The sequence below is a fragment of the Natrix helvetica genome (genome assembly GCF_964273705.1).
Source record: "Natrix helvetica genome assembly, chromosome: 5".
Lineage (NCBI taxonomy): Eukaryota > Metazoa > Chordata > Lepidosauria > Squamata > Natricidae > Natrix > Natrix helvetica.
In genome coordinates, this window is record NC_138551.1 from 2,045,898 (window position 1) to 2,060,126 (window position 14,229).

General features: G+C 47.9%; 1 protein-coding gene across 2 annotated transcripts in view; it reads right to left on the reverse strand.

The window, feature by feature from the left end:
* TPRG1 (tumor protein p63 regulated 1) overlaps nt 1–14,229 on the reverse strand; it is a 44,723-nt gene that overhangs the window by 9,474 nt on the left and 21,020 nt on the right. For both annotated transcript variants that reach the window (XM_081956141.1, XM_081956142.1), the window contains exon 5: nt 1,605–1,758. In XM_081956141.1, the coding sequence (XP_081812267.1) occupies nt 1,605–1,758 (154 nt within the window). The remainder of the gene's footprint in view (nt 1–1,604; nt 1,759–14,229) is intronic.

Consider the following 14,229-nt stretch of genomic DNA (forward strand, 5'->3'; position numbering starts at 1 on the left):
CAGGAACAGAGACTGTATGGCATGGCCAACCTCTAGCACAGGGGGGTCCAACCTTGGCTGCTTTAATCAGAATAGAGCTGTGAGGGGGCTTGGAGGTCTTCTAGTCCAGCCCCCTGATCAAGCAGGAGACCCCCATATCCTTCCAGACAAGCGGCTCTCCAGTCTCTTCTTAAAATGAAAGGTGGAAGAATTCCTTGTCTTTCAAATGTTCTGCGCACTGCAAATGCAGAGATTCGAAGCTGAAAACTTGTTCCTCCTGCAAAATATTTGTTTCTCTTCTCACAATTCTCTCAACTAGGTCAAGTAGTAAAGGCTAAATTAGGATACTATTACCTAATCCAGATTATTTTCTACTGCGTGATCCCAACTTGATGGGTTAATTGTGGTTCAATGATGGGGTGAACTTGGGACAAATGTCTTTACAGGTATAGATTAAGCAGGATGTATGAACACACCCATACTAGCTAACCAAGTTTGTTTAGTTTATGGTTAAGTATCAGACCCATTTGTCTGAAATGCTGTAGGGCATTGATGGCGAACCTATGGCACGCGTGCCACAGGTGGCACGCGGAGCCATTTGTCAGGGCACGCGAAGTCACTTCCGGTTTGCTCGGAGGGTCGTTTTAAGTGCTCCGAAGGCGTCAGGGAAGCCTCCGGACGGTCCCTGAAGCCTCCGGAGGGCCTCCGGGGGAGGCTCTTTTCGCCCTCCCCAGGCTCCTATAAAGCCTCTGGAGCCTGGGGAGGGCGAAAAAAGCATGTAAAAATGGGGGGTCACGCATTGCATTATGGGTGCGGCATGCCCGCACACGACCCCCCTGCGCTCCCCCCAGTTGTGGCATGCGAGCCAAAAAAGGTTCGCCATCGCTGCTGTAGGGTTTCCTGCCTAAGTAGGGGGTTGGACTAGAAGCTCCCTTCCAACTCTGCTATTCTATTCTATTCTATTCCAGTCCAGTCCAGTCCAGTCCATTCTCTATTCTATTCTATCCTACCCTACCCTACCCTAGTCTAGTGTAGTCTAGTTTACTCTAGTCAAGTCTATTCTTTCTCTTCTCTCCTCTCCTCTCCTCTTCTCTTCTCTTCTCTAATCTATTCCATTCCATTCTCTATTCTATTCTATTCTATCCTATCCTATCCTATCCTCCCCTCCCCTAGTCTACTCTACTCTACTCTACTCTACTCTACTCTACTCTAGTCAAGTCTATTCTTTCTCTTTTCTCCTCTTCTCTTCTCTAATCTATTCCATTCCATTCCATTCTCTATTCTATTCTATTCCATTCTATTCCATTCCACTCCACTCCAGCCCAGCCCAGCCCAGTCCAGTCCAGTCCAGTCCAGTCCAGTCCAGTCCAGTCTAGTCTTTCTGTCCTGTTATGTTCTCTTCTCTTCTATCCTTGCAACAGACGCTTGGTGTATGTTAACCATGGTTGGGTTTTTCATGGGTTAGGGGAACATGCAAACCCAACTCTATAACCTTCCATCTATTTTGCAAACTAAGGAAAATGGATTAGTGTGAATGTAACCACTCTGGCATATAAAACTCCCCCTCCTCCTTGCAACCTCCCCCCCTCCCTCCATTTGGTTGAGGTGGTCTCTCGGTGACCCACCTGACAGATGGGGCTAAGCCTCGGGCAGCCATTTTTGACTGGGTGCTCCGTGAAGGTGGTGTAGGGCATATTGGTGGACCATGGGTTCCAGCGGGAGAGGAAGTCTGGTTCTTGCTGTTTGTCCCAAAAGATCCTCAGGCCTTCTCCATTCCTCCTAGGAAACAAGACATTTTGGATCAATGTTTGGCCACTTTAGCCACTTGAAAATATGTGGACTTCAACTCCCAGAATCCCCCAGTCAGCATCTGTGGACTTCAACTCCCAGAATCCCTCAGTTACTGTTTTGGCCCAACAGTGGCCAGCTGAGCTGTTGGTGGAATCTGACAGCGATAAACACTATGGGACTGCCCTGGAGGCTGAGGAAGACTCTGGGGGATGTTCGGAGTCAGAGCAGGGACTAGAGAGGCCTGTTGGCCACCAGGTGGCGTCAGAGTCAGGGAGCAGTGAGGAGGAACAGAGGGAGGCTGTCCATGATGTGCGTATATGTAGGGCTGCGAGGAGGAGGGAGCAGCTTTGGAAAAAGGGTCACAGAAGGAAATAGGAACAGGTGGCTACTGATTGGCCCCTCCCGGAGAGCTTATAGGTTGGGCGACGGGAGGAGAATTTTGCAGGAAACAACAATTTACTGATCCGGCCTAGAGAAAGATTGGGAGAATTTCGTGAGTTCAAGCCTTGTTTCATAGAGATATCTTTCTGGGCTCCCAGCCAAGGGGTTGCTTATCTCCCTCCTTAGTTGTGGCAGATAGCCAAGTCTGCAGCCATATATATTGTAGAGGCTTGGGACAGAACAGTTATCATGTGTAGACTTCAATTCCCAGAGTTCTCAGTCAGCATGAGTGGAGTTCCCCAGCCACATAGGTGATCTTCAACTCCCAGAATCCCCCAGTCAGCATGTGTGAGCTTCAATTCCCAGAATTTGTCAATCAACATGTGTGAACTTTAACTCACAGAATCCCTCAGTTACCATGTGTGGACTTCAACTCCCAGAATTCCTCATTCAGCTTGTGTGGACTTCAAGTCCCAAAGTTCCTCAGCTAGCACTATTGGCCTTCAAATCCCAGAATCCCTCATCCACCATGTATGGATTTCAACTCCCAGAGTTCCTCAGCCACCATGCTACCTGGGGGAATTCTGGGAGTTGAAGTCCACCTATCTTCAAATTGTCACGGTGAAAGGACACTGTTAGGGGTGAAGTGGTCTTTTTGGCTTGCTCCAAAGGTGGGACTCCTTTAGATGAACCAAGCATCCAAGTTCTCCAGAAGAACCAAAATGCCTGGACATACAGAACACAGAATAACAGAGTGGAAAGGAACTTTGGAGGTCATCTAGTCCAGCCTCCAGGGATGGAGCACCTGGTGATCCCTGCAGGGAAGAAATTCCTAGGACCTAGATGGAAGAAGGTTTTGAAGGACATAGTACCTTCATGGACGTAAGGTAATGTTGGAAGAAACGTCCTTCTGGGTTCAGCTCCAAGTGGGGGGAAAGACACTGGAGACATGGAGGCTGCTTGGAAAGATGGTTTAATGGTGGACAGGTTCCCATGGCTTGAGCTCCTGGACAGAAAAGGGGGATCACATCCTTCCAGATGTTGGGTGAAGAAGAAAAGAGAGGGGGGGAAGGGGCTTTCTGAGCATTCCGGAATTTTTTATACTCTGTTCGGCCCCCACCTCTCTGTTTCCTCTTCCTGTGTAAAAAATATATATTCTGATTGGTTGTCAGACTCCCAAGGGCGGTGTATGTGTGTGTTTAGTGTTAGCTAACTTTGTACATTGTTGTGTCTTTTGAGTCCCAAGCTTGGTTGAGTTCCCAGGTGCCATGTGGTGAGTTTCTGTTGCAAGCTGATCCTACCTATGTTACTAAAGAGTAAGGTTCTACATTTAGGCAACAAAAACGGAATGCACAGGTACAGTATAGATGATACCTTGCTCAGTAGTAGTAACTGTGAAAAGGATCTTGGAGTCCTAGTGGACAACCATTTAAATATGAGCCAGCAGTGTGCAGCAGCTGCCAAAAAAGCCAACACAGTTCTAGGCTGCATAAACAGAGGGAGAGAATCAAGATCACGTGAAGGGTTAATACCACTTTATAAGGCCTTGGTAAGGCCACACTTGGAATACGGCATTCAGTTTTGGTTGCCACGATGTAGAAAAGATGTGGAGATTCTAGAAAGAGTGCAGAGAAGAGCAACAAAGATGATTAGGGGACTGGAGACTAAAACATATGAAGAACGGTTGCAGGAACTGGGTATGTTTAGCTTAAGAGAAAGAAGGACTAGGGGAGACATGATAGCAGTCTTCCAATATCTCAGGGGTTGCCACAAAGAAGAGGGAGCCAAACTATTCTCCAAGGCACCTGAGGGTAGAACAAGAAGCAATGGGTGGAAACTAATCAAGGAGAGAAGCAACTTAGAACTGAGGAGAAACTTCCTGACAATTAGAACAATGAATCAGTGGGACAGAAATTGCCTCCAGAAGTTGTGAATGCCCCAACACTGGAAGTCTTTAAGAAGATGTTGGATAGCCATTTGTCCGAAACGGTATAGGGTTTCCTGCCTAGGCAGGGGGTTGGACTAGAAGACCTCCAAGGTCCCTTCCAATTCTACTATTGTATTGTATTGTAAATGTAGAATAGACTGACCCAGGCATTTTAATGGCCCATTGACAAAGTTGGGGGCTATTAAGAAGCCAGTTTCCTTCCTGAAAACATGTTTCTCCATTTCGTATCCAGGGAAAATATAATATTCTGCCTTTTCAATATTTCCAGGGTATTTCATTTTTCCAGGAGAGGGCTGGGTGCTAACTTCCTACAGTATTGTAGGACTTGAAAATGTTTGGAGAACATGGGAAAGTGAAGCATTTCCCATCTGAGCTCCTGGAAAAAACCAATTCATGCATGAGTCAAGATTAAAAGCACCACACAACTCTTGTCTGGACGCTCCCCAGGATACAAGCAACCCCTCAAGGCAGGGAGAAGACAATTGCACCACAAAATGAAAGGTGAAGAACATTGAGGTTCCCCCCCCCTCCTCTAGCCAAGGGAGGGAGGGGCAAACAAATTCTCCTTCATTGCCCCAAGGCCATGCGAGCTGGTTGCACCACCAACTGCCTTGTGCATCCTTCTGGCTCTCAACCGCACCCACATCTTCTCTGAAGTTCCTGAGACATCTCCCTTCCCTTCAGGAACCGTGCTGGGCCCAAGATCCTATAAGGCCTTGGGAAGGCCACACCTGGAATACGGTACCCAGTTTTGGTCGCAAACCGATGTAAACAAGATGTGGAGACTCTAGAAAGAGTGCAGAGAAGAGCAACAAAGAGGATGAGGGGACTGGGGGCTAAAACATATGAAGAACGGTTGCAGGAACTGGGTAGGTCTAGTTTAATGAAAAGAAGGACTAGGGGAGACATGATAGCAGTCTTCCAATATCTCAGGGGTTGCCACAAAGAAGAGGGAGTCAAACTATTCTCCAAGGCACCTGAGGGCAGAACAAGAAGCAATGGGTGGAAACTAATCAAGGAGAGAAGCAACTTAGAACTGAGGAGGAATTTCCTGACAGTGAGAACAATTAATCAGTGGAACAGAAATTGCCTCCAGAAGTTGTGAAGGCCCCAACACTGGAAGTCTTCAAGAAGATGTTGGATAGCCATTTGTCTGAAATGGTATAGGGTTTCCTGCTTGAGCGGGGGTTGGACTAGAAGACCTGCAAAGTCCCAAGTCTGTTATTCCTATCTTCCTTTTTTCCTTCCTTCCTTCCTTTCTTCCTCCCTCCCTCCCTCTAAAAAAGTTTTTAAAGAAGAGACAGCCACTTGTCTGAAATGGTATAGGGTGTCCTGCCTGAGCAGGGGGGTTGGACTAGAAGACCTCCAAGGTCCCTTCCAACCATATTCTTCTGTTAAGCTGCTCCTTGGAGGCACCACAGTTGCACCAAACAATGTCACATGATCCCATGCCTTCTTTCTCTTCTTCTCTAAGCATCTTTAGGAGGCAGGATTGGAGGCCTAGAGATCCCGTTGGGTGGCATCTCCCAGAAGAAGGTCCAAAATAGACCTCAGTGGCTGCCCACTGCATCTTTTGATGATGCTGAAGATTGAAATGAATTAGGGGATGGACTGAGAAACACCCCCTCCCTTCCCAACGATTTGGAGAACATTGGTAGGTCTGTGGCAGGAAAGTTTTCAGGAACCAGAGCACATAAGGGGACATTATCTTGATACCGATATTCCTCGACTTACAGGCATCCACTTAGTGGCCATTTATCTGCGTCTGCACCTCTATAACTGTCTGCTTTGGCTCTGCAACCCAACAAGAGAGACACGGGCTTCAGAGGAGAATCAGAACTGCAGAAAAAACAATGGCTACTAATCTGCCTTCCATTGAGGACCTGGACACTGCACGAGTCAAAAAAGGGCCGTGAAAATATCTACAGACTCCTTGCATCCTGGACATAAATTGTTTCAACTCCTACCCTCAAAAATGATGCAAAATGGGCACTGCACACCAGAACAACTAGACACAAGGACAGTTTTCCCGAATGCCATCACTCTGCTAAACAACTAATTCCTACAACACGGTCAATTTTTTTATTAAGGCTGCATTACTATTACTATTAGTCTCCTCATCATTCCTATCACCCTCTCCTCCCACTTATGACTGCAGGACTGTAACTTTGTGGCTTGTATCCTTACGATTTATATTGATACTGATGGTTTCCTGATTGCTTATTTGTACCCTATGACGATCATCAAGTGTTGTACGTTGTGATTCTTGACCAATGTATCCTGTCTTTTTATGTCCACTGAGAGCATCTTCTGCACCAAAGACAAATTCCTTTTGTGTGTCCAATCACACTTGGCCAATAAAGAATTCTATTCAAAGTTACAACTGCACTGAAAAAAGTATCTCACGGCTGTTTTTCACACTTAACAACCATTGCAGCCTCCCCAGAATCTCGTGATCCCCGTTTGCAACCTTCCTTCTCCGGCTTCCGACAAGCCAACTCCACGAGGGGAGCCAGATTCGCTTAACAGCCGTGCAACTCGCTGCCGTGCATCCATGGTTCATGAAATTGGGCCCGGTTCCCTTAAGAACCGCCATCGTGCTTGAAAATTCCCGTTGCAATCGTGGTCGAAATTAAACATGGAAATTCCCGCTGTGATTGCAGTCGTAAGGCGAGGACTGCCTGGCAGACAGATGTTGCGACCGAGGGCTGCTGCGTGTTGGAATGTCTTCTTTGGAGACTTTAATTGTTCAAGGGAAACAGATTAGATGCGGCGTTCCTTCCCTTGTCCCCAAAACGATCAGGTTTCCCATTTCAAACACAATTATTATGAAAAAGCCCCACAAACACCTATGGCAAAGATGCCAAAATTCAGGCTGGGCCAACTCCCATTTCTTGCCAGCCCAACAAATCCTCCTCTTTTTCCCCCCTTTTAATCTTTCTGTTCCTTCCTTTTTAAAGACATAATAATAAACACAGATCGGCTCCTAACTCCCGGCCAGAGAAAGCCGAAGAAAAGGAGAAGAAACAAAAGGAAGAAAAATAATAAACAGATTTTAAGACCTGGGTTCTTTTTCTTTCCCCTTTCCTTTTTTCCTTTTCCCATTCAAGAAGCACCTGGCTTTCGAGAGAGAAGGAAAAACAAAACAGGATGCCTGCGTTTTCTCCCCAGACGGAGCCAGGTCTCCAAGCTGTGCCCACCCCCTGGATTCAAAATCCACTACATTGCAAGTAGCAGAAGAGGGAAATTGTAGTCGTCCCCCCCATTTCTGGACAGGAGTAAATTTTGGGGTGTCTGTGTATCACTTGCAAATATTTGTGGATCCAGGCTCTTCCTTGGAGAGATGAAGTCCTGTACGAATTACAGATTAGATTACAGATTAACAGAGTTGGGAGGGACCTTGTAGGTCATCTAGTCCAACCCCCCGCCCAAGCAGGGGACCCTACACCTCTTCTGACAAATGACAATCTACAGGCAGCCCTTGATGCAAAACTATTTGTTTAAGGGTCGTCCGAAGCTACAACTGCGCTGAAAAAAGCCACTGATGACTATCCTCGCACTTATGACAGCCCTGCAGTCAAAAGCTGGCAGCCGGCACGTCTTTGTGGCAGTTGCAGGGTTGCCATTTCTGACCTTCCCAGGAAGCTTCTGACAAGCAAAGTCATTGTGGGAAAAGGGATTCACTTAACAACCCTGGTCTGGGTGACTGAGAAGCTCCGTAGATACCTGGGGAAGAGATGCAAGGATCCTCCAGGATTCAGAAGGTTTGGAAGTCCCAAGGTTTGGGAACACACACCTATGGGACATGTATGGGTATCAGGTCCCTCAGCCAGCATGTGAGGACTTCAGCTCCAGTTCCTTCTCTTTCTAGTCATGTCCAACACAAAGTTCCTTCCACAGTAAATGGAAAAACCTAACAGATTTTACACACCTTGACTGGTGTCTCACAAGTTCTCCAGATGTTCCTTCACCTCATCCCCAGCCATGGATCAAACTGGAGCAAATCCTCCTTTGCTTCTCTCCAGAGAGGAGAAGGAACATCTTGAGAACTTGCGAGACGAGAAGGAGAGAGGAACATTTGAACATCAAAGAAGGATTTAAAGATTACTCAGCCTGCTTTAATCTGAGTTACTTGGAATTATAGAGTTGGAGGGGACCTTGGAGGTCATCTAGTCCAACGCCCCCACACAAGCAGGAAACCCTGCACAATTTCTGATAGATGGCAGTCCAGTCTCTTCTTAAAAACCTCCAGTGATGAAGCTCCCACAACTTCTGAAGGCAACTTCTGTTCCACTGGTGGATTGTCCTGACTGTGGGAAATCCCACCCTAATTCCAGGTTGCTTCTCTCCTTGATCAGTTTCCATCCAATATTCCTTGTCCAATCTTCAGAGGCTTTGGAGAATAGGTTGACCTCTTCCTCTCTGTGGCAGCCCCTCAAACACTGGAACAGTGCTGTCATGTCTCCCCTGGTCCTTCTCTTCACTAGACTAGCCAGGCCCAATTTGCTCCAGTTTGATCCACGGCTGGAGATGAGGTGAAGGAACATCTGGAGAACTTGAGAGAAGAGAAGGAGAGGGGAACATTTGCTCAGCAAAGGAGGATTTGCTCCTGTTTGACTCATGGCTGGGGATGGGGGATGAATGAACCTTTTGAGAACATGTCAGAAGCTGCGAGATCCACCTGCAGTTCATACAACTGGGATGAAGTCCTCAAAGGATTTGGAGAAGGGCGAGCGGACCAGCCTGTCGGTTCACTCCTTGGGAAAAATAATAATAATAATAATAAAGCACCGCTTGTTGTGGTGGCCAACGTTAAACTTCTGAACGTGGTCAACCCAAGAAGCCAAGAATGTTTGACTGTTAAGCCCCAGGGACCTCTGGGGTAGAAAACTCCTCCTGTCTTTTTTCTAGCGGTTACCTTATTTTGGGAGAACAATGAAGGTGGTTTTAGAAAGGAGAAGAAGGCACAGAAGAAGGGGGGGAGTTGGGTGGCCCTGCATCCTGTTTTGGGGACCAGGTGTTTTGGGTCAAAGCTTCAGAGAAATGGACAGACCCACATGATCTCTTTACGAGGCCAATTGGGGCCTGGGGCCTAATTATATTAGGGGAGGGGGCCATGCATTCAATTAGACCTGGAAATGAATCGAGATTTGGAATCAAGGGACAAAGCAGAGAGCTGCATTTTTCTATAGGACCTTGTTTCTCTACTGTGGTCTTTTCAAGATGTGCGGACAGACTTCATCTCCCAGAAGTTCGCGCATCTCAGGGAGTTGAAGTTCATGCATCTTGCTACATCCAAAGGCGACAGTGTTCCAATGTTCCTCTTTCCTCCTCCTGCTCCTTCTCATTGTTCTTTTCCTGGCCCTCTTCTTCTTCTCCTTCCTCCTCCTGCCCCACCACAATTCCTTCTTCTCCTTCTCCTTCATCACCGGTCCTCCTTCTTCTTCTTCTTCACCATTGGCACCACCGTTTCTCCTCCGTCATCACTCCTGTCCATTCTCCTCCTTCTCCTTCTCAACCATCAACACCACTTCTACTCCACCATCAACCTTCTCTTCTCCTTCTTCTCAACCATCACCACCATCCCTTCTCTCCTCCTTCTCCTATTCTCCTCCTTCTCTTTCTTCTCCTTCTCCCATTCTCCTCCTCCTCCTCCTTCCCATTCTCCTTTTCCTCCTTCTCCTTCTCTTTCTGCTTTCCATTCCCCGCCTCCTCCTCCTCCTCTCCTCTTCCTCCTTTTCTTTCTCCTATTCTCCTTCTTCTCCTTCACCTTCTTTCTGCTTTGTGTTACCCATCTCCTCCTTCTACTTCTTTTCCTCCTTCCTCTTCTCCTTCTCCTCCTTCTCTTTCTTTCTGTTCCCCATCTCCTTCTCCTCCTTCCCCTTTCCCTTCCTCTTCTTTTCCTTCTCCTTCTTCTCTTTCTTTATACTTCTTCTTTTTCTCTTCCTCCTCTCCTCCTCCTTCTCCTTCCCCTTTTTCTTTTCCTTCTCCTTCTTCTCTTTCTTTATCCTTCTTCTTTTTCTCCTCCTCCTCTTCTCCTCCTTCTCTTTCTCCTTCCCCCTTTTCTTTTCCTTCTCCTTCTTCTCTTTCCTTCTCCTTCTTTTTCTCCTCCTCCTCCTCTTCTTCCCTTTCTCTCTCTCTCCCGTTTTTTCCACTCCCTCCCTCCCCCTCCTTTCATTTTGCAAAAGCCCAGGATATCCCTGCCTGGCATCCTGAGTGCTGTTCAGGGTCCTGTTTGCACAGGAGCCTCAACAAGCAGAGAAGCTGGCACCTGGAGGGCAGGGACGGTGTCACACAAAGGGCGTCCGTCCCCCACCCTCACCCTGGCAGGCCAGCCCTGGAGGCGAGAGGTTGGGCTGGAAGCAGTTCAAATGACGCCCTCCAGCTCTTCCATCTCCCCACCCCCCACCAAGCAGGTGCCGTCTTTCTGGGCTCCGGAGTCACCTGGCCCCCAAGCAAAAATCTTTGGCTTGCACCAGATCAACAAGCCCCCCTCCTTCTTCCTGTTCGGGGGGGTCAGGAAGGAAAAGTCCAAGAACAGGATGAGAAAGTCCCACTGTTGATGTTACAAAGTCTGGTAACGAAACATTCAGAAAGTGATTTAAAACAAGCCAGGAGTGGAAACCATGGCCAAAAATCTAAAACCCTCCAACTATTTTCTATTTTCCCAAGTCTTCCCCCTCCCCAGGAAGGGCCAGAGACCCCCCGCCAAGAACACCACAAGCTCTCCACCCTTCTGGTTGGATGCAAAAAAAAAAAATATCACACTTTTAAACTCCAAAATATGACCTTGTGGGGTTTTATTTATTTTTGCTTACAATTACTTACTTTACTTTACTTTTATTCATATTTATAGACCTGACAGGATGGCCTGTCTTCCCAGTTGCAGGCAGCAGGCTGAGAGCACGGCAGGAGTTTAAGATAGACTGCTCTTGTCCAATGCTTGGCTGATGCCACAGCTGCTTAGGGGATGCTTTTTATTTTATTTCATTATATTATTTTAGTTTAGACAATAGATGATTAGATTAGATTAGATTAGACCAGGGGTGTCCAAACTTGGGAACTTTAAGACTTGTGGACTTCAACTCCCAGAATTCTGCTGCCAGCTCTGCTGGCTGGGAAATTCTGGGAGTTGAAGTCCACAAGTCTTAAAGTTCCCAAGTTTGGACACCCCTCGACTAGACAGACAGACCCTGGGCAGTTTACAAACAGTTGTTTTTTTCCCATTTGGAGCCCTCATCCTGATGTGAGGGAGGGTCCAAGGGGATGGTGGACCTCCTCCTCAGACGGTCCTGCTTTAAAGGTGGTCTGGAGCAGCATTCCTCAACCTTGGTCCCTTGAAGATGGGTGGACTTCAACTCCCAGAATTCCCTGGCACTAAAGCATTCCTCTTGATATGGATACCCATTCTTACTCTCTTGCGATCCCTTTCTCTGCAGTCTCTCCACTCTAGAGGGCAGAAGAAGAAGGGGGAAAAAAACTCTCACGCATGGATGGATGGGGAATTCTGGGATTTGAATTCCTCCTTAGTTCTAGTCTGGATCTCTCCTGGGCGCATTTCCATCCATTGCACCTTCTCCTGCTTTCAGGTGCTTTGGAGAAGAGGTGGAACCCCCCCTCCTCTCCTTTGGGGCAGCCCGTCAAACATGGGAGCTGCTCTCTAGGACCCCTAGTCCTTCTTTTCACCAGCCCAGCTCTACCCCATTGCCTTTGCTAAGCGAGTGGGGAGGTGCAGGGCAAGCCAAGCCGGCCTGGTGAGAAGCGATGGGTGCGATGAGTCCAGAGGTTCTGGATGGGCGAAGGAGGCACCTGAGAGCATGTCTCTTCTTGACTGGGTGCAAAGCAGCCGAATTAGAGGAAAGCAGCTTCTGTCACAGTGGAGGGATGAGGAAAAATGCAGCTGGGAGCCACATTGGAGGTGTATTTCCCTCTTGGTTTGCAAATTAAATTGGGGGATGGAGTGGGGTGGGGAGGGGAGGGGGGGAAGAGGAGGAGGCGGGCACGAGCCATGCCAAGATCTTAAGGTTTGATCTGCTGAAAGCCACATACCCCTCCCCACCCTCCTCCTCCTCCTCCTCATCTCCTTGCAGGCGTCTCTTGAGTCATGCTGATAATTTGGGCTCCGTTTTCATCCCCTCCAGGGGATTGGTGTGTTTCTCAAAAGCCCTGCCCAAGTGGGAGAACGGTGCCAAATCAATCTCTCCAGGGTGTGTGTCTTTGTGTTAACGCCTGTAATTGCAGCTTGCGTACTCCCTGCTCTTTGCAGGGGGCAAGGGCTGCAGGCCTTCCAGCACAGCTCGGCTCAAATTCAGAGCCTCTGGCTGGATCGTTGCCAGTTCAGCTGGAGAGAAGAATGGAGGGGGGGGGGGGTGATGACCTCCTCATACTTCAGGGGTCTACAATTTTGGCAAGTTTAAGACTTGGGGGGACTTCAACTCCCAGAACGGAAGAGAATTAAATTAAAGCGGAGAGATTGCAGAGGAAGGGATCGCAAGAGATTAAGCATCGCTGGCTGGAGAATTCTGGGCGTTGAAGTCCACAAGTCTTTAAGTGGCCAAGATTTGGGGACCCCCCCCCCTAACTGATGGGGCAAAAGAACAGGCACCATTTCAACAGCCAGACAGGTTGTGCAGTACAGGTAGTCCTCGACTTACAACAGCCCATTTAGTGACCGTTCAAAGTTACAGCAGCACTGAAAAAAAGGACTGTGTTTCAGAGTTACAACCATCATAGCATCCCCACGGTCACGTGATCAAAATTCAGGTGCTTGGCAACTGGTTCCTATTTATGACCGTTGCAATGTCCTGAGGTCACGTGGTCCCCTTTTGCGACCGTCTGAAAAGCAAAGTCAAGGAGGAAGTCCTGATTCACTTAACAACCGTGTTGCTAACTTAACCACTGCAGTGATTCACTTAATAGCGGTGGCAAGAAAGGTTGTAAAATGGGGCAAAACTCATTTAACAACGGTCTCACCTAGCAATGGAAATGTTGGCCCCTACTGTGGTCGTAAGTCGAGGACTACATGTATTGCTAGCTGGTGACTGTGGCCCCTTGCTCAGGGCCATTCCCCCAGCCCCTTTCCCTGGTGTTTCTTTCCCCCCAACCCTGGCCCCCAGCCCAGCTGGCCCTCTGCATTCACCCCCCTTGTTCACTGCCTGGTGCTTCGTTTTAAATAAAATCTTGCAGGTTATTATCTATTTAGCGTATATTGAGAAGGCGACAGAAGCGAAGTAAGCCTACACACCCATCGGAGAGGGAAACAGCTGAGCTTGCAAAAGAGAAGGGAACTGGCCTGCAAAACGATCGCCCTTTTAGCAAGAGGGCTGGGCGCGAAGAAGACCCCCTCATGGCTGAAACTGAGAGCAAGTGAAGGAACTCACAAACGCAGAAAGGATTTCCTGATCAATGAAGTTTCCTGGTTGAATTCCTGCACTCACCAGAGGGGTCCTGGGTGCTCTCTGACCCTGGGGGCTTTCTTGCAGATGTTTCATTACCCAAACTAGGGAACATTGTCAGTGCTACTAACTGATGGTGTTACCTAGTTAGGTCATGAAACAACTGCAAGAAAACCACCAAGCTCAGAGAGCATGAAGGAACTCTCATTTCAACTCTGATTTACAAATATTCTCCTCTATTTGGTACTAAGCCAAGGGGCTGAGCTAGATGTCCTTGAAGAACCCTTCTACCTCATACCTTCAGGGATAGAATAACCAAAGAGATGGAGCCAGCAATACATCCTAAACCATGGAGAAATAACAGAAGTTTCAACTTGAGCGAATTTGACCTGTTGGGTGGATTCATCCCTTGGTTCTTCAGAAGATGTGGGTGCTTCATCACTGGAGCTTTTTAAGAAGACTTGAACAGAGTAATAGAGTCAGAGGGGACCTTGTAGGTCATCTAGTCCAACCCCGCCCCAAGCAGGAGACCCCACACCATTTCTGACCGATGGCAATCCAATCTCTTCTTGAAAGTGTCCAGTGATGAAGCTTTCACAACTTCTGAAGGCAACTTCTGTTCCATGGGTGGATTTTTCAGATTGTTAAGACAATGAACCCATGGAACAGCTTGCCACCAGACGTTGTGGGTGCTCCATCACTGGAGGTTTCTAAGAAAGAGACTGGACAGCCATT